Source organism: Gallus gallus, chromosome 7 (assembly GCF_016699485.2).
Source record: "Gallus gallus isolate bGalGal1 chromosome 7, bGalGal1.mat.broiler.GRCg7b, whole genome shotgun sequence".
In the NCBI taxonomy this organism is placed as follows: domain Eukaryota; kingdom Metazoa; phylum Chordata; class Aves; order Galliformes; family Phasianidae; genus Gallus; species Gallus gallus.
In genome coordinates, this window is record NC_052538.1 from 18,405,758 (window position 1) to 18,426,086 (window position 20,329).

Sequence of the window (20,329 nt, forward strand, 5' to 3'; positions counted from 1 at the left end):
TTCAAGCATCTACAATAACCTACAGTGTGCTGTGACTACAGACAGAAATGCAGAGTATCCAAACAACGGCTGTTATATTCAGCACATATTGTTACTGTAGCAACATTTCTAGCAGGAATTGTAAGCTTACTGCAATTTAGGGACTAATTAGGAAGTGGAACTTGCTTGCACTGAAAGGAGACTAAGGTGAACTCATTAACTATATCCAGTCTTATGCTCTGAATTATATCCTGATTTTCACTGACTACATTATAGGCTTTTATGTAACTATGTTGGAATGAGGTTTGTTTTCTCGAACAGATTCACTGAAGAAAGGTGCACCTTAAGTTCAGATTAAGCATGATTCAGTCTTTAGTATTTTCTTTTAAATTTCTAATTTCAAAAATCATGAAAAAATCTGAAAGTTTATGTGTAGCTAGCATTTGTATTTGTGTTGATTATTATTTGATTTAATCATAACCTTTTTCTTTCTTCCCTTCCTTCTTTCCTTTCTTTCTTTAATCAATGCACATTCTCAGATGAACCCCAGCCAGGTATGATTATAAGTGATTTTAAATTATTGTATATTAAGATTTTAGTGCTGGAGTGGTACAGCAAATATTTTGTATAACCTAGGTATTTTTGAAAACATTGTTACAAGTGAATTCTGGGACTTAGTGGTAAATGCTATATTATCTGCCTTTATATGCATTGTGTTTGTTGTATTTTGTGTGAGAGTCTCAATCTGGTCTCACATGCATAACTGATGATTGCCCAGCATGTTTTAACAGCAATTTCAGGCTGGTAATGCAACAGCAAAGTATTAAATTTAGCAGAGGGAGCCTTTGTTAACTATATGCTTATTTCCTTTCCCAAACCCATTGCAGATCAGGAGAGCTGCTCTGATAATAATGCAGGCTGCACTCATGAATGTATTCAAGGACCATTTGGAGCTCAGTGTACTTGTCCTGTTGGATACCAGCTCACAAATGATTCCAAGACCTGTGAAGATATTAATGAATGTGACCCTCCAGGCTTTTGTAGTCAGCACTGTTACAATGAAAGAGGATCTTTTAGATGTTACTGTGATGAAGGATACATTCTGGAAACCAATGGGAGGACTTGTAAAGTGGCAGGTGAGGACCACTGATGTCAACCTTAACAATGACAGTAGTGCTAGAAAATGTCCATTTTTTTTCATTTTCATACTGTTATGTTTTAAAAGAGGAGATGCAGCAGCCACTGGCAGCCAGCCGTAACAGATCACCCTGAGTAGTAAAACAGCCACGTGAGGGGTTTAATTGGAAACTATTATTTTGTTGAAATACAATATTTAAAATTAACATACTGGGTTATTAACTCCACAGTGGTAAAAAAAAAAAAAATAATAATAATATTCTGGAAAAAAACAGTGCCAGGCACTTCTAAATCATAAGTTAAAATCTGCTCTTTTATGAAGTTCAGTGCATAGAGAGAGTTTAAATCCCAGTCTTTTCATGAGGTTTAATGCCTATGTCATGTTCTTAATTCCGGAGAGCAAGGAACACTGACCCAGTTGTTCTGTATCTCTTACATAGTGTGCTAGCTGTATTAGAGGAACCATAAACTCATTGTTACCACGGGGTTCCTGGTTTAGGGATATTCTCAGGTTCTGCAGTCTGAGGAGGGTAGTTTGTGGGACAGAGACCTTTGCAGTTTGAATCACGACTGGGAGTTGAAAGTGACTCAGAGGGAAGTAAGTTCTGGATGTCAGCTGCAAACTGAGAACCCAAGGTCCTGATATAATACTGGAAGGAGAGGCTGTTGGAATAAATGATAGAGAAAGAATAAAAGAAAGCCAGAGTAGATCCCAAGGTGTCAGGATAGACAGAATAAATATGATAAAATATATTTGCCTGAGAATTGATTTTGAATTTGCCATTTCAATCCATGCATCTAGGTATAATTACTCTGATGCTATAAAACCATGTCAAATTACTCAATTATTCATTGTTATTTGTGTAACAGAATAACTGTCGGATAGCTTACTGGTTTATTTAAATTTCTTTTTCTTTAACAGAGTCTGGGAATCTTCTTTTGCTAGTAGCAAGTCGTAACCAAATTGTTGTGGACAACATCACCTCGCAGTCACACAGTATCTATTCTCTCATTAGGGATGGGAGGAATATTGTGGCTATTGATTTTGATTCAATCTCAGATCGTATCTTTTGGTCTGATACAACACAGGATAAAATTTGGAGTGCTTACCAAAATGGGACTGACCGAAAAGTAGTAAGTTTCACTGAGTTTCACTTGTCTCTTCACTGTTGAAAGAAAATGAAGACACTATCTCCACTTAAGGGAAGAGGCAAATGCCCATATATTAAGAGAGATAGACTAAGTGAAACAACTCAATAGATGCTAAGCTAATGTTTCCTATACTTTTTCTCAAAAAGGAACCTCAATGTTTTTGGGAAGCTTTGTAACACTAGACTATAAACTGATTTTCCCCATAGTAGGTGCATACTTCTTCAGTAGACCAGCTGAACTTAGTAATAGTGGGTATATGCTTAGTAAGCACTTTGAGACTCATTCTGTATAAGAAGGCCTAGAAGATAGTTGAGATTTGGTTACCTGTTTTCTGTATTTATAGAGAAATAAAGCGTGAAAAGTGATAACAATTAGTTTGTTCTCTCTCTCTCATTCTCTCTCGGTTTTTTTTTAAATTTCTGTTGTTAAACAGGTGTTTGACAGTGGTGTCACCGTGACTGAAAGTATAGCAGTAGATTGGGTAGGACGCAATCTTTACTGGACAGACTTTGTTCTGGAAACAATTGAAGTCTCTAAAATGGATGGGAGCCACAGAACTGTGCTCATTAGTGAAAATGTAACAAACCCGAGGGGACTAGTGTTAGATCCCAGAATTGAGTAAGTTTTTTTATCTTTTGTTTTGAAAAGATACATATTCTATGATAACAATATTCAAACCTGATATATACCCAAATGGTATTGCAATTGTAAGTGACAAGTGGAAGAGCAAACTGAAAATAGAGTTTTTAAATGATATGTTTAGAGTGTTCTTTGAATATTTAGTTTCAAGTGATCATTATTTGTAATCTGTTAATCTATTTTGTTCTAACAAGATATTTGTCTTCCTCAGAAACAGATCTTCCTGTACTTTCTTCCTAGGTTCTTCCTTTAAATTTAAAATTTTGGTATATCATTACTAGTAAGAACTGTGCCACAAATACACGTTCAGCATAAGGTGGTATGCCTTCCTGTTGTTACCTCACAAAGGATAGGTTCCCTTGTAGCCTCAAATGAAAAAAAGTTGCCATCATATGTTAATGTCATCGCAAAAATACCTTCCTGTTTTGAGCAGTAACAGAGTAAGTGAAATTTTCTGATTTGAACAGTTCATGTGCAGATGTCTATTTTACGAGCTCTCCAATGCCTTGAACTCTGCTTACTGCCAGCCATGTGAAGCTCTTCACTTACAGCACTGTTAGCACTATCAATGCATGCCTGTGAAAGCACAAGCCCGCATCAAGTTAGTATTAAGGAAACAATCACATTACAGTCAACATATACAGTCAACAACAATGGTGACGGAGTAACTTGTTTTTACTGTTCTTATTTACAGAAGAAAATAGCTTAGAAGCATTCAAAAGTTTTTACAACAGAAATGATGGTAATGTCTTGAATGAACATGTTGTTGATCTGAGTGATTTTGGTATCATTGGTTAGGACATTTCTTAAATGTATTGCTTTTATTTTTTTGGCTCATTAAGCCTTATAGGCAGCTTTTTTTTTCTTTTTTCAGATAGGTAACTCTTAGTTACTTTTTTTCAGTGCTCATGTGATGTTCTGGACTGACTGGGGCCAAAACCCCCGAATTGAAAAAGCCAGCATGGATGGCAAATTGCGAACAGTGATTATTAGCAGTAAAATCTACTGGCCCAATGGACTCTCCATTGACTACCCAAATAAACTTCTGTATTTTGCTGATGCTTATCTTGATTATATTGACTTTTGTGATTACAATGGGAACAACAGACGACAGGTGGTTGCGAGTGATTTGGTAAGACATTAATTAATAAACAGTGTTTTTCCATCTCCTTTCTGATACTACTTAACAGTGTATTTGCACTATCATAGCCTTGGATGTGAATTTTTGTTCAAAATGTTCTGGTGAAGTAATTAATGAAGTATTCTAGCTGCTTGTTACAGCTGGAAAATGAATTACATAAACTATTCAGTCTTTCAGATCTTCAGTGGAACCTAGTGCTAAGTGTAGACTTAATTCTATACATCATTCTCATTTTTCTGTTTACATGTGTGAAGTCTAAAAGTGACATCTGACACTGCTGTTACTAACTGCTGTATCTGCAGTACAATCAAAAAACTCTGGAGGATTTCCCCTTGCCTCCTCCTATCAGTGATAACTGTAGCTTATCTTAGCAGCAACGGAGGATGATCTGCTGTCAGGATTTGCTGTGTGCTGGGAATATCGTGAAGATGGTACCTCTGACAGGATGTCTTTAAGCAAAGTACTGCTGTCAGTTGACAGGACTGTGTACCAGCACCATAGTTTACTTATTCTCATAAGCTGGTATGAATAACAATGTGTAATTTTAAGAATTGAACCTTGGGATCCATTTATCTTTGGCTAGGCAGGCAATTCTTGTGCATTAGAAACAGGTGCAATCTTTCTTGCCTCAATCTTCAGAAATTTCATTGAGCCATCTTCTTCAAAAGTGTGGCAAATTATAGGGAAGCTTATTGGGACTGCAAGGTCTTTATAGATCCATAACTCTTGCATTTTCTCTTGTGTCCATGAAAATCTGCAATTGGGTCTTTATTTTTTACTTGCCTGTATATATTAAAAAAAAAAAAAAATGGTTCCCTCATAATTGGTGCTTTATTTTCAGGCAGTAGATGATATTTCATACTCATTTGGTAAAAATAGCTTTTCAGACTCAGCTGCTTTTTATTTTTTTATTTTTTTATTTTTTTATTTTTTCTTAACTCTATTATTACAGAGCAAGCTTTACTATCTCTAGAGCTAAAGTAAGTGATAAACATTCTTGCGTCACAGGTTTTGCAACATCCTCATGCTCTAACTATCTTTGAAGATTTTGTCTACTGGAGTGACCGGTATACTAACCGAGTAATTAGGGCCAATAAATGGCATGGAGGAAACCAAACAGTTATGATTTATAACATCCACCAACCTCTGGGGCTTGTGGCAGTTCATCCTGTAAAGCAACCTTATGGTAAGTTCAGCAAAACAACTTTGATGGTTACAAAACTATGTCACAAAATAACGTCATGCATTCTGGAATCAGTCATGTCAACAAATTGTCTGGGTTAGAACAAGAAAATAATTTATGCCATTGGCTTAAAACTGAAGGTCATTTCAGCTTTTCTAACCTGCTGAATAGTCCAGTGTTTATGAGAGTGATCTAGGGAACATGTAAGCCTAATGAATAGCCAAAAAGAATAGTAGGAAAGTAGCATGTGCACCTTTTCTGCTCTTTATTTTGAAGTTTTCGTCATAAAATTGGAGCATTTTTGAAAATATTCATTTTTAAAATTTCTCTGTGGCAAACCAGACTTGTTCCACATACATAAGTTATATCATGCTTATAGGCAAATTACTGTCATCATTCCTTGAAAGCACTTCTGCTTGATTTTACTTAATGAAATTATGTCGTAAGGGGTTTTAATTTATTCAAGATTGACTTTGATTCCTTCTGCTCTATATCTTGTGTTGGGGATGTTTTTTTGCAAATAAATATTACAGTGACTAACATTCTCTTTGTCATGAAGACTTTCTAATAAGGGAGTGCAGAGTCTTATCTTAGTAATGCGCTATTAATTTCTGGTGCTACGTTATGTATGTGCTGTTTTTGAACAAAACCTTCCTCAAACATGTTCATAGCTAAAGCTACTTTGCACTGTTGCTAAATTTAGTCACAAAAGGGTAACAATAATTTATACATCGTAATTCTGATTTAATAAGTTTTACGTTACAGCCTGGGGTTTAAAAATATTACTACCGCTGGTGGAGAATTTTCTTCACTATATTAAATTATTTTGTTTCATGATTTTCCTTTCAGATTTGTTTTGTTCTTCTTTACATGGACAAACAGAGAAGAAAGCACTTGTCAAATAGCTCAACACTGTAATATTTGCATATGAAGGCATAATTTTTTGACGATTGAAATTCCAGATACAATTTTACGGCTGTTGTCCACCCTTCTTGTTTTGTAAATCATTAGATTTCACATCAACTAGATTTTAGATAGAAATGAGCTATTTTCTTATAGTTTGAGTTTTGAGTTTATGTCGTCGTTTTAATTGCCATCTCGTTGAAATCTTTTCAGTTCTTGTTATTTTTTTTCCTATCAGGGATAATTTGTCATTTCCTGGGACGTACCACCTTCTTAGAGTAAAACCTGCTGTAGTTGCTAAGGGTATTCATTCTCACAATCTGATTTTTTTATTTCATGAAGATGACTTCTCCTGAAATATCCTCTTCAACAGTATTTTTGTGGAAGTGATCTAAATGGTTGAATTTTAATTTCTAGTAATAATAGTAGTCATCAAAGACCTTTTAACTCTTTTGTTTCTATTTCACAACTCAGACTTCAGGTTTCAGAGTGTTACAAGAAATTATACATTGAACTCCTTCTACCTTTGAATGATGCATAGTTGGCTATGTTATTTCTTTAATTTTCTCCAAAAAGCTTCAGTAAATACTTTAAACTTCCCATCCAGAAAGGTTATTGTGATCCAAGTCTGAGGGTCCTGCAGGCCTTCACATGCAGTTAACAAAATTTAGAAAAGGAATTTGACACACTTTTGTAATAATAAAATGGAAAGATCAATATGTTAATGTTGCTGGTTTTACAGGAAGTTTTATGTTCTAAGTGTATTGTAATGCTTGTGGTTCTTGTAGGTAACTTGATATTGAATTTCAAGGAAATATTGGAGCTGATTTAGAGAAGAGTTGACATTTTCAGTAGCACCGAATCGCTTTCCAGCTTCTTGTATTGTTAATAGTTGCTAATAAATCTATTTTTCTTTTCAGGTATCAATTCCTGTGCATCATCACCCTGTAGCCACCTCTGCTTGCTTTCATCATCTGGACCGCTTTTTTTCTCCTGTGCTTGTCCTTCTGGATGGATGCTTTCTCCTGACAACAGAAACTGCATGCGAGGTAGGGCAGCAGTTGTGAGACATGAAAAAAAGACTTAACAGATTTTCAGGGCTATCCCTCTGCCAAGCAAAAAGCTTGCTTCAGAACTCTGAACTGCTGCTCATGAAATCAAAGTCTGGTACCGTTCCAGGCAGACTTCACTTAGGAAGGATGGAATGGAATGTACATGGCCTAAAGGCGTGGAGCCATGTTCTAGAAAGAGCTCAAAGAGAGAGATTTCTTCATTTGGGAGAAATGGAAGAAATGCTTATTTTAAGCACTGTAAAAAAGCTGCATTTTAAAATTTCTCAACACGTTGAATGTTTTGCAGTTGCATCTGGAAGGAGCAAAGCATCAGTTAAAAATGTGAAGGGGTATTCTGGCAAAGTATTGTCCTTGGCACTGTAAATATTCAGCCTGGAAGCACACTTCAAAGAATTGCACTTTTAAAAATGTAGAGGTGCAGATCCAGGAGGGTATTGCTTGATTATCAAGTCTCATTCCTTCCTGTCCTTGAGTACCACCACATAATGTGATCCTTTTTAACAGACAGGCACCAGCTTAAGATTAATTTGGTTTCTTGTTCCTAAACTTCAATGAACCTCACAGTTTGGATGTCTAGAAGCCATCGTGTTTTCAGTTCAAGTATATTATTTTCCATTTATGTCCATTTCTTATGCCACTTTTGTCCTTAGGGATAAAAAGCATGGGATTAAAAAGCATAGGGATAAATGGTTTATAAAGCATCACAGCTAATATATGTCATCCCTGTTGTCATTAAGGAACCTTTGGTAGAGGTGGGGCATGTATCAATGCAATTTTTTAACAGGAAATGTATTGAAAGTTAACTCTGACTTACATTGTGTTTTCACAGTTGAACACCCTTTCCTTATTGCAGTAAGAGATAATATAATTTATGGAATTTCTCTGAACCCTGAGGAGAAGACCAATGATGCCATGGTTCCAATAGCAGGAGTTCAAAATGGTGTTGATGTTGACTTTGATGACTCAGAACAGATGATCTATTGGGTTGAAAATCCAGTAAGTTAGTATTTGTGTTCAGAATGCATGCTAAAATAAGACTTCCTACTTTAAAGCAATGTTTATGATTGAAATATATTAGCATTAAAGGTAGGAATTTTAATAATTATAGTTGAAAAGAATGAAAGACTTTTTCCCTAGGATATATGAGAGAGACTTCATCTCATTTGTACATTAGTTTTCATGTTTGTTCACCACAATATTTAATTAAGTCTATTTCTTGCAGAGACATGAAGACCAGATAGCACTGACAGAACTGTACTCTCAATCCTTCGCTGTAGTCTGCTCTTTCACCTGTCTATTGGCTTAGAACTTAACTCTACAGACAGAGCTGAAAGAGTTCTCCATGAACATAACACATTGGACCAGTGGCACTAAATACTAAGATGAAATTACATACCACTAGAATGAAATTGCATACTTGCATAATTTGGTTTCTAGTCTGAGCATTTCATGGAGCATGGAGTACGGAGGCATCCTTTTCTTAAATAGAAGAAAAGGGTGGAAAAGTCACAGATAGCAAATACAAGGCTAATATTTTTTAAAACTAGTTCAGAATAATTTTTAATAGATCATTATAATTGTTTGAATAAGTATCTTTAATTACTCTGTGGAAGCCTGGGAGATGGATCTGGTAGGAAACTTACGATTCAGTGATATGTCTCTTCACTCTTGGAAACTTAAAAGCAGTTGATAAATTCTCGGGAATCTATTTGATCCTCCGTGCAGTCTGAAAAAATATTCTTGACACATCTCAGCCAGCAGATAGATACAGCTGACATTTACAGGAGGTCAAACAGTTTAGTAGGTGGTCATGGGCTGATGTATCCATTAACACAGCTGGCAAGTGAAATGCCAGGAGCCATGGCAGGCTGAGTGCAGATAAGCACTGTATTTTAGTTAGATCTTCAGCTTCAGCCTGACAGATGAATGACTATGGGCTGTGACCCCTACCTCTGCACATGACCTGCAGGTCCCAAGCTGCCATTGCTCACCTGCTGAGCTGAGGCATCTGTATCAGTTGTGAATTTCTCTGTGAATAAGATACTCCTTCTGTTTATAATAGCAGAAGCATATTTGCCTACTTTGTTTCCTTGTCCATTATCACAAGGCATCTTTCATAACAACTTGCTTCTGCTTCCATCCATTGCATGTTTGGCTTTTCTTATGAGTTTGTCTACACCTACATAGTTTGTAGCTGTAATTTCATTCCCAGTTTTGACAACAATTGAAGCTTTAGTTAGATCTCAAGAAAACATCCATCCTCTTGTTCACCTTGTCTGAAGCAGGAAACAGAGAACTCACTATCAGGGTCCTCACATCTATCTGAGAAACACGTCCAGAATATTTTTATCTTCAGCTATCATGTTATATAGGTTATTTAAAAGCAAATGCCAGTGATAGGCAGAAGAAATCATAGTGGTCTTCGAAGTGAAGTACTTGCGATACCATACACTGGCTAGAAGAAATTATAAATATCCAGCATTCATTAGACTTTCAAAGTAGGATTTAAAACAGTACAGAAAATGATCCTTCACTGCTAATTTTTCTGTGGGCCTAAGGATTCAAGTACAGGTTAATTGTCAAATAGCACAGTTTTGTTAGATTTCAGCCAATGGCACTATGCTGGTGTCTAAGCAAGTACACTTATTTCAGTGAGCAGTGAATTTGGTCTTGACATCATTCTTGACATCATTTCCCTTTCTGAAATGCCATTTTCAATTCTGCTCTGAGGTAATTCTGTTAGATGGTATATTAACAAAGCAATTAATACTATATATGGACCTAATGATTCCCGGGTGATTTTTCTAAAGCAATTGTTCTGCAGAACTCCTGTAAAACTGAAGCTACTGGAAGAAAACTCAGATGGACAGCTACTGTAACCACTTCAGATCTCAGTGTAGCTTGTCTCTCTGTTTTTGTATCATGCTTTAACATCATGCAGCTAATGCTATTGAGCCTGCAAGTGAGAATTTGTTTCAGAGATCATTCTGTGAAAACTGCAGGGTTAATCTGAATTTTGATTCTTCCATTACAGTTTGTTAGAACTTAGGTTCTTCTGTATTTATGCTTATAGAGAACACTATTTTCCTTTACTAAATTTGAGCTTTATTCAAGCTGGCTAATTGAGGTATCCTGGTAAAAATTTTTTGAGAATAAAGTACAAATTACAGTAGTGTGCCTATGTATAGCTTAAAAATAGACAGTTCAGGCTCATGTTATATAGCCATTTTATTTCTGTGAATCACTTTGGTTAATGAACTATAATGCCTCTTTATACCATATGGTTACAATTTACAGTAATTTTTTTTACCATGCTTATGAATTGAGCATATAAAAATACTACTGCTAAATATTCATTTTTCTAAGAAAAGATTGCAATATAAAGTATATGCTCACATGGTTGGAATAAATCAGGTTTTCTTTTGTTTGTTTGTTTTTGATGAAGCTGCTCTGGATGTTTACACTTACGTTATTTTTCCAAGGGTGAAATTCACAGAGTGAGGTCAGATGGATCTAACAGGACAGTTTTTGCTCCAGCAGCTGTTATTGGTGCTCCTATTGGCCTAGCATTGGACTGGATATCTGCAAACCTTTATTACAGTAACCCAGGAACACAGTCAATTGAGGTAAAATTTAAGAACAACTGTGAAGACTGAGAACCTAGGTATTCTGCTGCTACGTATACAGCTTGAAATTAGAACTATTTTTTAGTGAAAATCAGAAATTAGATTTATTTTTTCTAAAGCATATAAATAGTATGAAGAAAAGTGATTTGCACACTTGAAGAAACAAACCTAAGTTTGTGCAGAGTTAAAAGATTTTAAAAGTGTATTCTGGGAACTTTATTTGTGCATGGATCTTTTTTTCTTCAGGTCTGTAGATTCCTGGTGTTTCACACACAAACTTCCCTAACACAGTAGTTACTACTACTTCCATTATTATTTTCACTTAAAATCAAAGATCCTGCTGCATTTCTTCTGACTGTAAAGGAATATGGCCATGGAATGCAGTAAGATCTGGTACCCAGTGCTCTGGTGTCCTATTCTGTATCTTACTGGAGGCAAGCAGTCTGATAGCATGGGAAAAATAAAAATGCCATTTACTGTAGGGAAATAAAGGGTAAGCACAATGTAATATAGCAGTAAGTGTGAATAAGTTGTCATGAATTTCCTTGTCCTAAAATGTAAATATGTAGTTTTAATTTAAAACTTACCTAATTTAAACAGATACAAGGTAGTAGGTATAAAATTGGCATTTCTTCAGTGCCTTCAGCCATAATACTCAACATCGATACATTATGGAAGCTGAAAGAATAGCTATTTTTTGTTACTATTTTTTATTTTTACCTTGGATACTTTAGTATTAACATGGGCAGGTTCTGGGCTTCTTCATGGGGTGCATGTGGGAGAAGAAAGAATATTAGAGTACCAAGCAACTTGCTTTTTCTTCATAGTGTTTGAACAAGTTTCCTGCAATTACAACTCTTGATGGATTTAGACTTCCTTTGATTCCTTTGATCTATCCTAAGTTCTTTATTACATGCTTTGATGAGTTCAATGTTTGCATAGGTCCTGAAGCTGCATGGTGAAGTAATGTACAGGAAAACTCTGATTACCAATGATGGTACCTCTCTGGGAGCTGGCACGCCGATTGGTTTGACAGTTGATCCAGCAAGGGGGTAAATTCCTAAAATTGCAGTTGTATTTGCACTTGAATATGTGTTCTACATTTTTCTTAAAGTTTAAGGTCTTTAGATTCAATCCTGGATTTGATATAGGGTTTTTTTTTTTTAATTTATTCTTTCAAAGGCCTAGAAAATAATTGCATGACTACATAAATTGTTGGATGGGTGTCCGTTCTCCTTAATTTACCATATACTTCACCTTTTTAATTAAAAAAGATCTCAGAATCACTGTATTAAAAACATAAAAAAAAAAAAAACTACTAAAACTCCGTAAAATGGGGACCCAGAATAAAGAGAATTATCAATTATTAATATCTTGTGATTTCTGTTCTTACGCTTATTGATAATAACACTATATGGGAGAAATGTCAGATACTAAACAGCACAATACTGAACATGACTTTAGTGCTCTGTCCCTGGTACAAAAATGCACTATGCACTTTTAAGCTGTTCTTCAGCAACTGGGGCCAGAGCAGTGCACACATTCCTCAGAGCCAGTTTTTGAACTTGCAGTTTTAATTCTAAATTGGAACCAAATTTACTGTTGAAACTGCAACCATCTGTGGAACAGAATTATTATTCTCCTACCTTCTTGTTATACTCCCAACAATCTTCTGAGCCTGCCTCCTGACATATGGTAGATGATACAGGAAAGAGTATATGGATTTCTAAAAATGGTTTAACAAGCATTGTTCTTCCAAAACAAGATCTCTTTTCTTCATTGAGGTTCAGTTCTAAGTGATTTGTATTCATCATGTGCCAAAGTATTTGGCATAGGAAGGAGATGGGTTTAAGCATATGCTTTATTGTCTATGCGCCATTGATTTCCATCACCAGCTTTGCTAATAGATGTGATAATGTGTTCCTGTGTTACAGGAAGCTGTATTGGACAGACCAGGGAACTGACAGTGGAGTTCCAGCAAAGGTTGCCAGTGCAAACATGGATGGGTCAGGTATTCAAACCCTCTTCACTGGCAACCTTGATCATGTAGAGTTCATTACCATTGATATTAAAGAACAGAAGTTGTACTGGGCTGTCACAAGCACAGGAGTGGTAAGTGATACTTTTGTAATAGTTGGTGTTACCTGTTTATTTGTGTGTTTGTGATTCCCAAGACTTAATTCAGTTACTTCAGCAAAATCTGAATAACAGTTATGGATTACATTTAAAAATAAATGATGAATGAGGAAGCAAATCTCTATTAGCATCCTGCTAACCTTTTCTTTCTCTCTGTGATAGGTAGATTGTGTCCATTTAGTAGCGTACGTTGGATTTTGTAACATTGAACTTAAATTATTATAAGAGGTGTAATATTGAGCTTTAAATTGATTTCTTAGATTGAGAAAGGCAATGTGGATGGTACAAATCGTGTGACTCTCGTCGTTCATCTTTCTCATCCATGGGGAATTGCAGTGTATGATACCTTTCTATACTATACTGATCGAGATTATGAAGTTATTGAACGAGTTGACAAGTTTACTGGAGCAAACAAAGTAGTACTGAGAGACAACGTCCCAAGACTGAAGTGCCTACGAGTGTATTATAGAGATAGTGAGTATTTGCTGAAGAACTATTTCAAGATTTCCAACTTGTGAAAACTCAAACTTCCATTAGAGACAGAATACATGCTCCTTAAGAACAAATTGATGTGCCAGAAGCATTTACCTGGTTTTACCCAGAGTTGTTCTTCTGTCCTGTTAAGGCACTTACTGGCATGAAACATTTTACTATAATATCATTAATGTAAAATTAACTACATAAAGGACTGTTACTTTAGCTTTAAATTTATGTATGTTTTTTGTCTGATTCTTTGATCCATTGATCTTAAATGAGAAGAAACCAACAAATAGATTACTGACACATAATGCTTAAATGGTAATTAAAATATTTTTTGCCAGCTGATTGTTAATGCTGTGTGAATATATGAATTTGGTTGTACATCTGCTGAAGTCTATGATGATACAGTTCAGATTTCTGTGTTTCCACATCGTCCTTTCACAGATTCTGCTGGTTCCTCAAATGGCTGCAGTAATAATATAGGAGTTTGCCAACATCTTTGCTTACCTGTACCTGGTGGATTATTCTCCTGTGCATGTGCTACTGGCTTTCAGCTAAATCCTGATAACAGAACCTGTTCTCCATACAATTCATTTGTAATTGTTTCTATGCTTTCTGCAATTAAAGGATTTAGTTTAGAGACATCTGATCATTCTGAAGCCATGGTACCACTAGCAGGAAGAGGTACGTGACAGTTATAGTAAGATGAGATCTAATAATATCTAATATTTTGGCATTTCTTGCCTGCATGCCATGTTTTGAGTACCTTTGTTTATATTAAAGATGATTAATTTCTACTTTTCAGGACGGAATGTGCTTCATGTGGATGTTCACATGCCTTCTGGTTTCATTTACTGGTGCGACTACAGTAGCACAGTTTCTTCCCAGAATGCAATACGTAAAATTAAACCTGATGGTTCTTATTTTAGAAATGTTGTTACAAATGGAATAGGACGAAATGGAATCCGTGGCATTGCAATTGACTGGGTAGCAGGTAAGCATAGTGGAATTTAGGAGACTGTTATTCTTTATGCATTAAAGTAGCTAGTATTTGTTCAGTATTATGCATAGTATATATATATATGTTTTTCAAAAGTTCTTCTGGAGATTGATAGACTAGTTGGGACAGATTTTAGAAGAATCATCTACTATATGCACTTTGTAGTTACTGTATTCAGTGCTGTGCTACAACACAAAATTCGTAGTTTTATGTTGTAAAAGGTAAAGAGTTAAGAGCGTGGATGTGCAAGCCAAAAGCTTCTGTATAATAACAACAAATATTTTAAACTGAAAAAAATAAAGTACAACCGTGGTTAATGCAGTTTTCGTCATTGGGCAGAGAGTCTCTATGGAAATCAGTAAGGATGTAGAAATTAATCCATTATTTTAATTTTGATCATCTCTTATTTTACTTCCTCAAAGTGGAGCTGCATACTTTGAGCTCTTAGCTTCTAAGATGCTTATGGATATTCATTTTATAGTTTAGTATTTTATCAGGTCATGTTTCTCAGGTGGTGATGCTATGTATTAACTTTTGTCACTCTCCTTTTTTTCCATTTGTTCTAAATGCAGGAAATCTTTATTTTACAAATGCATTCCTGACAGAGACTTTTATAGAAGTTTTACGTTTAAACACAACTTATCGCCGTGTTCTGCTTAAAACTACCATCGATATGCCAAGGCACATAGTAGTAGATCCAAAAAACAGGTATTTGTTCTGGGCAGATTATGGGCAAAATCCGAAGATTGAACGTTCATTTCTGGACTGCACCAACAGAACAGTTCTGGTATCTGAGGGCATTGTCACACCTCGTGGGTTGGCCATAGATCACAGCAATGGCTACGTTTACTGGGTAGATGATTCCTTAGACATGATTGCAAGAATTCAGCCTGATGGTGGTGATGTTGAAATTGTGCGTTATGGCAGTCGCTATCCAACTCCATATGGTATCACTATTTTTGGGAATTCAATGATCTGGGTGGATCGGAATCTGAAAAAGGTGTTTCAAGCCAGCAAGGAGCCAGGCAATACTGATCAACCAACAGTAATACGAGACAACATTAATTGGCTAAGGGATGTTACCATTTACAACAGTCATTTTCAGTCACGTTCACCCCTTGATGTAAACAACAATCCTTGTTTGAACAATAACGGAGGCTGTTTCCATCTGTGTTTTGCCCTGCCTGATGTGCAAACACCACAGTGTGGTTGTGCCTTTGGCACACTGGACAGTGATGGCAAGAGATGTACCATTTCAACAGATGATTACTTGATTTTTGCCCTTGAGAATGCCCTCAGAAGTATTCACCTGGATCCTGAAAATCACAGTCCTCCCTTCCGTGCAGTCAATGTGTTAAGAACTGCAGTGGCCCTGGATTTTGACAGCATAAACAACCGAATATATTTTACACAAAGTTATCCTTCAAGAGCTGGAAGAATCAGTTATATTAGTATTTACTCAGGAATTGGCACTCCAATAGTAGTTGCGTCTGGTAAGTGAATTGAATTGTGATTCAGAATAATCAGATACTGCAAAACAAGGACTGCAGCACTTAGCATTAGCTCAACTGGTATTTTTATGTTTACGATCGAGGTAGACTGATTATTTAAGGTAACTGATAAAATGCTCATTTTGTCTCTTCTTCTCAGTGTTTTCCTCTTCTGATAACCTTTTTGTATCTTGGCAAGAAATTATAAAACTGGTTAAATATTGTTATATGCTTTCAGTAGTTTTGAGATTGCAGGAAGTACAGTAGAGACTCAGAAGAATACTATAATGTTATCGGTATAAAAAGACAAACTACACATGTTTAATACCTGTAATAATAATAGCTATTATAGTGTTTTTTTGTTTAAAAATTTTAAATTATTATGGTTCTTGACAATCTCCAGTTTTTCCTCTGACTTGCTCTTTGCTCCCAATCAAACAACACTGTGGTAGATCTTCAGCACAAGTGAGATGAAGGAAGCAAGGTTGTAGTCTGGGTCAAGGGAGGGCATGTAGTGAGCCGGAAGTGCGATGAGGCAGAGTTCAGAGAGAGAATGAGATGACTGAGGCTGCCTTTTGAGAAAGCCAATAATTATTCCTAGTGCTTGTTGGGTTAAACTGTTTACATTGGACTGATGGACAGCTTAGATCCTTATGTCAGCATACCTTGCTGTTAGGGGTTGTATAGAACTTGCACTTTCTACAAGGTTTTACATCTTCAACTCTTTGCTATTGCTGTCCTCTCTTCTGTGACACAATCTGTTATAATGTCTTGGTTCTCCTATAGCGTAAGTACAAAATAAGGACAAAACAATGCTTATTCTTTATCTGTCTCTGCCTGCCTTGATGTTCTCTGAACTTACAGGATGGGAGTGAGGGCTGATTCCTGTTACTTCTTTAGCTATTTGCAACCTTACTGTATGCACAGGACTACTAAAGTCTGAATTATTAGTTATTTAGATTTTTAAAAGGTCAGATTTGCATTGACATCAATTTTATTTCAAGAAAATCTTATTGTTGATGTATTATAAGAGATGAGGTATTGCAAGATCTCAGAATGCTGTACTCAACTGTTCTGTTTGTGTATTTGCATATGTCTAAGACCTGGGAACTCCAGATGGCATAGCCTTTGACTGGATCAACAACAGAGTTTACTACAGTGACTACCTCAATCAGACTATCAGCTCAATGGCTGTGGATGGCTCTAACCGCACTGTGATTGCCCGGGTTCCGCGACCGAGAGCTGTAGTATTAGATCCCTGCAGAGGGTATGTGTTGTACTCTGTATGCCTTATCTTTATTGCAAGTGAAACTGTAGTTTGGACTTACATGAAGATTGCTAGATATTGGAATTCTAAGCCCTAGTTTTCAGCCATGCGGAATTGCCCTAAATGTAGATATTTAAATTTTCAGGCTGATCTCAGCCCTGGAAATTTTAATTTTTTTCATTGATTTTTTTTTTTTCTTTAAAACACTTGTGAGTATGTAGTGAATGAAGCTCCACTAAGTGAGGTTAGGAGCTAGATACTGTGTGGTAAATGAGAATGGTTTTTTGAAGCAGCTGTTTTTCAAGCAACTTGTCATCCTCCATTCACTGTGTAAGGCAGAGAAACAAGGGGTACTTGTTGAAACAAAATTTCTTCAAGAATATTATGTCCTGATAATCAGGTGGTGCTACCAATCTATCTACCAATCTATCTAAAAGTTGTATATAAAAAGTCAAATATATTTAAGTTCTTTCTTACTGATCTTGTGCTTTGTGAGTGTCTCAGAAGAATTTTTGGTTCTTAGGAGTTAGGGGCAGTGTTATACTGTGTGTCAAATGAAGAAAGATTAGAAATAGAATATTTGATTTCACTAGATTCTCACAGGAGCTGTGGAAGAACTTCTCTGAAGTTCACTCCAGTGGATCCCAATGATCCCTGCTAGAAGATTTCTTTGTAAATGTGAGATGAAATAGAGGAATTAGTTCTTTTTTCCCTTAGGTTTGCACTCCACAGTTCAATTGGCGACAGCAGAGTGGAGATATCCTAGGGCGGTTAAGAGCTTTGTGAGCTTTCTTTGCTGAAAATGTAACTTTTCAATCATGTTACTGACAGGTACATGTACTGGACTGACTGGAGCTCCAATGCAAAGATAGAAAGAGCCACACTTGGAGGAAATTTCAGAACACCTATTGTAAGCACCAATCTGGTATGGCCAAATGGGCTTACCTTGGACTATGAAGAACAGCAGCTATACTGGGCTGATGCAAATCTGTACGTATTGATAACACAGCTGTTGATTCACATTAGGTTAATTTGAATAAGTCTATTATGTATTTTTCCTGCTTTTTTTTTACTGTTTTCAACATTTAAATTAAATCCAATGATTTGTATTGTAGAAATTATAAGAAATACTTTATAGCAACAAAATATCATTTTTTGATATTGATGTGGAACTACTCTACAGCAAGAAGTTTTGTGATGTCACAAGGCAGATTTAGCCCAGTGCTTTATTGCACTCATCTTACTTTCAACTCATTACTTTTATAAGCATCTTCTTCTGCACGTATGATATCAGTGCACATTTTATATTCATTGCTCATGGTTAATGGCTGTCATGTGTAGAATTTGGCATCAGGTTCTCACTTTTCCAACCAGACAGATCCCTACCCTTCAGTGTGGACCACCAGAATTTCTGCCACCAGCAGGAAAGCTTTTAAAAATTTCATTTCCATCTGTTCAAATTCATGCATGTTCTCTGAGAAATCACTGCAGCAATCAGACTTTCCTCATCTGGTTCTTTCCAAAAAGCAGTTCTTTTGCAGATGTCTCTGCTGCTGTGACAGAAAGATGTCTGTAACATAATGACTCTTATGGTCTCTGCGTCTGTGGGATTTTTCTGAAAGGAAGGCATCCTTACATGGATTCATCTGTGTGTAGGGAACCTGTAATGGGACCCTCTATTCTAAGAATCCTGTTACAGATGCAGAATATCAGATGAGACATCCTCTTTTCTCTTTTGAATTCTAGTTAATGGAGGTAGTGTAGCAGGCAGTTAAACAATGTCAAGTCTTCTATAATCTCACTTTCAAGTGCAGGGGAGATGAGTCCTCCTTTTCTTAAACAAGTCCTGTACCTCTATTCAGAGGCACATGGGGTAAGATGAGGACCAGGTGTTCAAAGAATGGCAGTGCTCATTAGATCTTAGTGCATCAAGAGGACACACAGGCCAGACGTTTAGCCATAACTCCTTCATTTTTCCTCCTGCTTATTCTCATTTTGTTTATGCTATTCTCCCAAAGGTGTCATCCCTTCTCTAAAACAGTGTTTGTGTTCTTAACTTTGTTTGGTGCACATCACTGAAATGAAGAGTAATAGTCACGGGACTAATAAGGGCATGGCTTTGTATCTAAGTTGAAATACTTCCTCTAAGATGTCATTATTTCTTTATTATTTTAGGCAAAAAATTGAGCGATGCACTCTAACTGGTACAAACCGTGAGGTAATTGTTAGTACTGCTCTGCATCCATTTGCAATGACGTTGTTTGATCAGCACATATATTGGACAGATTGGAACACACGAAGCATTTACCGAGCTAATAAATATGATGGTTCAGATCAAATTGTAATGATCATGAATCTTCCACAAAGGCCAATGGATATTCACGTCTGGGCAAAAAGTAAGCAGCAGCAGTGTACCAACCCTTGTAACCAGTTCAATGGTGGTTGCAGTCACATTTGTGCACCAGGTAAGCAACTATGCTTAATGACTGTAAGCTGTTAGCATTGTATATATTAGAAATCATAACACAACAAGTTTAAGTCACATGGAGACATCTGAAATACTCCTTAGTATTTCTAAATGTTTAATAACTTTTTTAATTTATATAATGCAATCAAGAAGATTGCCATTCAGGGTCATGATACTTTGCCAACATACTTGACGATCTTTGTTGAGAATCTCCACAACTAAAAGTCATGTGTTTCCCTAATTTAAACCAAAACATTTTTTTCTAAGATTTTAACTTCTATTTCCTCTGAGGCGGGATGTGAAATAAGCTCAGCAGCACACCTCAATAATATAGGTATTTATGATATTAACTGGTATGTACTTTTAATATACATTGATACCTTAATAATATATACTGATACAACATATACTGAATAGATACTTTTTATCACATTTTGAGGGACAGAGCCTCAGCTGGTGTAGCTCTGATATTATAAAGCATCAGAGACCATTTTCAGCCACAGAAATATTATTTGGACAGCAAGCAGTTAAGGTGTTCCAAGTTCTGATCTTAGTTTCTGAGAGAACTCAGTTTCTGAGAGAACAAGGAACTCTCTTGGGTTTCAGTGGGTTTGAATATGCTTAACTGAGATAAGAATCTGGCTAAGTAGCCACAT

The 20,329-nt window shown here is 36.2% G+C and overlaps 1 protein-coding gene across 11 annotated transcripts in view; it reads left to right on the top strand.

Moving 5' to 3' along the window:
• Window positions 1-20,329, top strand: part of LRP2 (LDL receptor related protein 2) — a 108,287-nt gene that overhangs the window by 48,194 nt on the left and 39,764 nt on the right. For 8 of the 11 annotated variants that reach the window (XM_040704155.2, XM_040704157.2, XM_040704156.2 and 5 more), the window contains 18 exons: window positions 519-533; window positions 867-1,115; window positions 2,039-2,250; window positions 2,702-2,886; window positions 3,811-4,039; window positions 5,057-5,234; window positions 7,055-7,183; window positions 8,037-8,203; window positions 10,690-10,833; window positions 11,776-11,885; window positions 12,768-12,945; window positions 13,230-13,443; window positions 13,894-14,133; window positions 14,255-14,443; window positions 15,022-15,942; window positions 17,041-17,206; window positions 18,038-18,196; window positions 19,382-19,671. In XM_040704155.2, the coding sequence (XP_040560089.1) occupies window positions 519-533; window positions 867-1,115; window positions 2,039-2,250; window positions 2,702-2,886; window positions 3,811-4,039; window positions 5,057-5,234; window positions 7,055-7,183; window positions 8,037-8,203; window positions 10,690-10,833; window positions 11,776-11,885; window positions 12,768-12,945; window positions 13,230-13,443; window positions 13,894-14,133; window positions 14,255-14,443; window positions 15,022-15,942; window positions 17,041-17,206; window positions 18,038-18,196; window positions 19,382-19,671 (3,975 nt within the window). The remainder of the gene's footprint in view (window positions 1-518; window positions 534-866; window positions 1,116-2,038; window positions 2,251-2,701; window positions 2,887-3,810; window positions 4,040-5,056; window positions 5,235-7,054; window positions 7,184-8,036; window positions 8,204-10,689; window positions 10,834-11,775; window positions 11,886-12,767; window positions 12,946-13,229; window positions 13,444-13,893; window positions 14,134-14,254; window positions 14,444-15,021; window positions 15,943-17,040; window positions 17,207-18,037; window positions 18,197-19,381; window positions 19,672-20,329) is intronic. The other 3 variants (XM_040704159.2, XM_015289665.4, XM_004942766.5) reach the window with 1 other exon arrangement.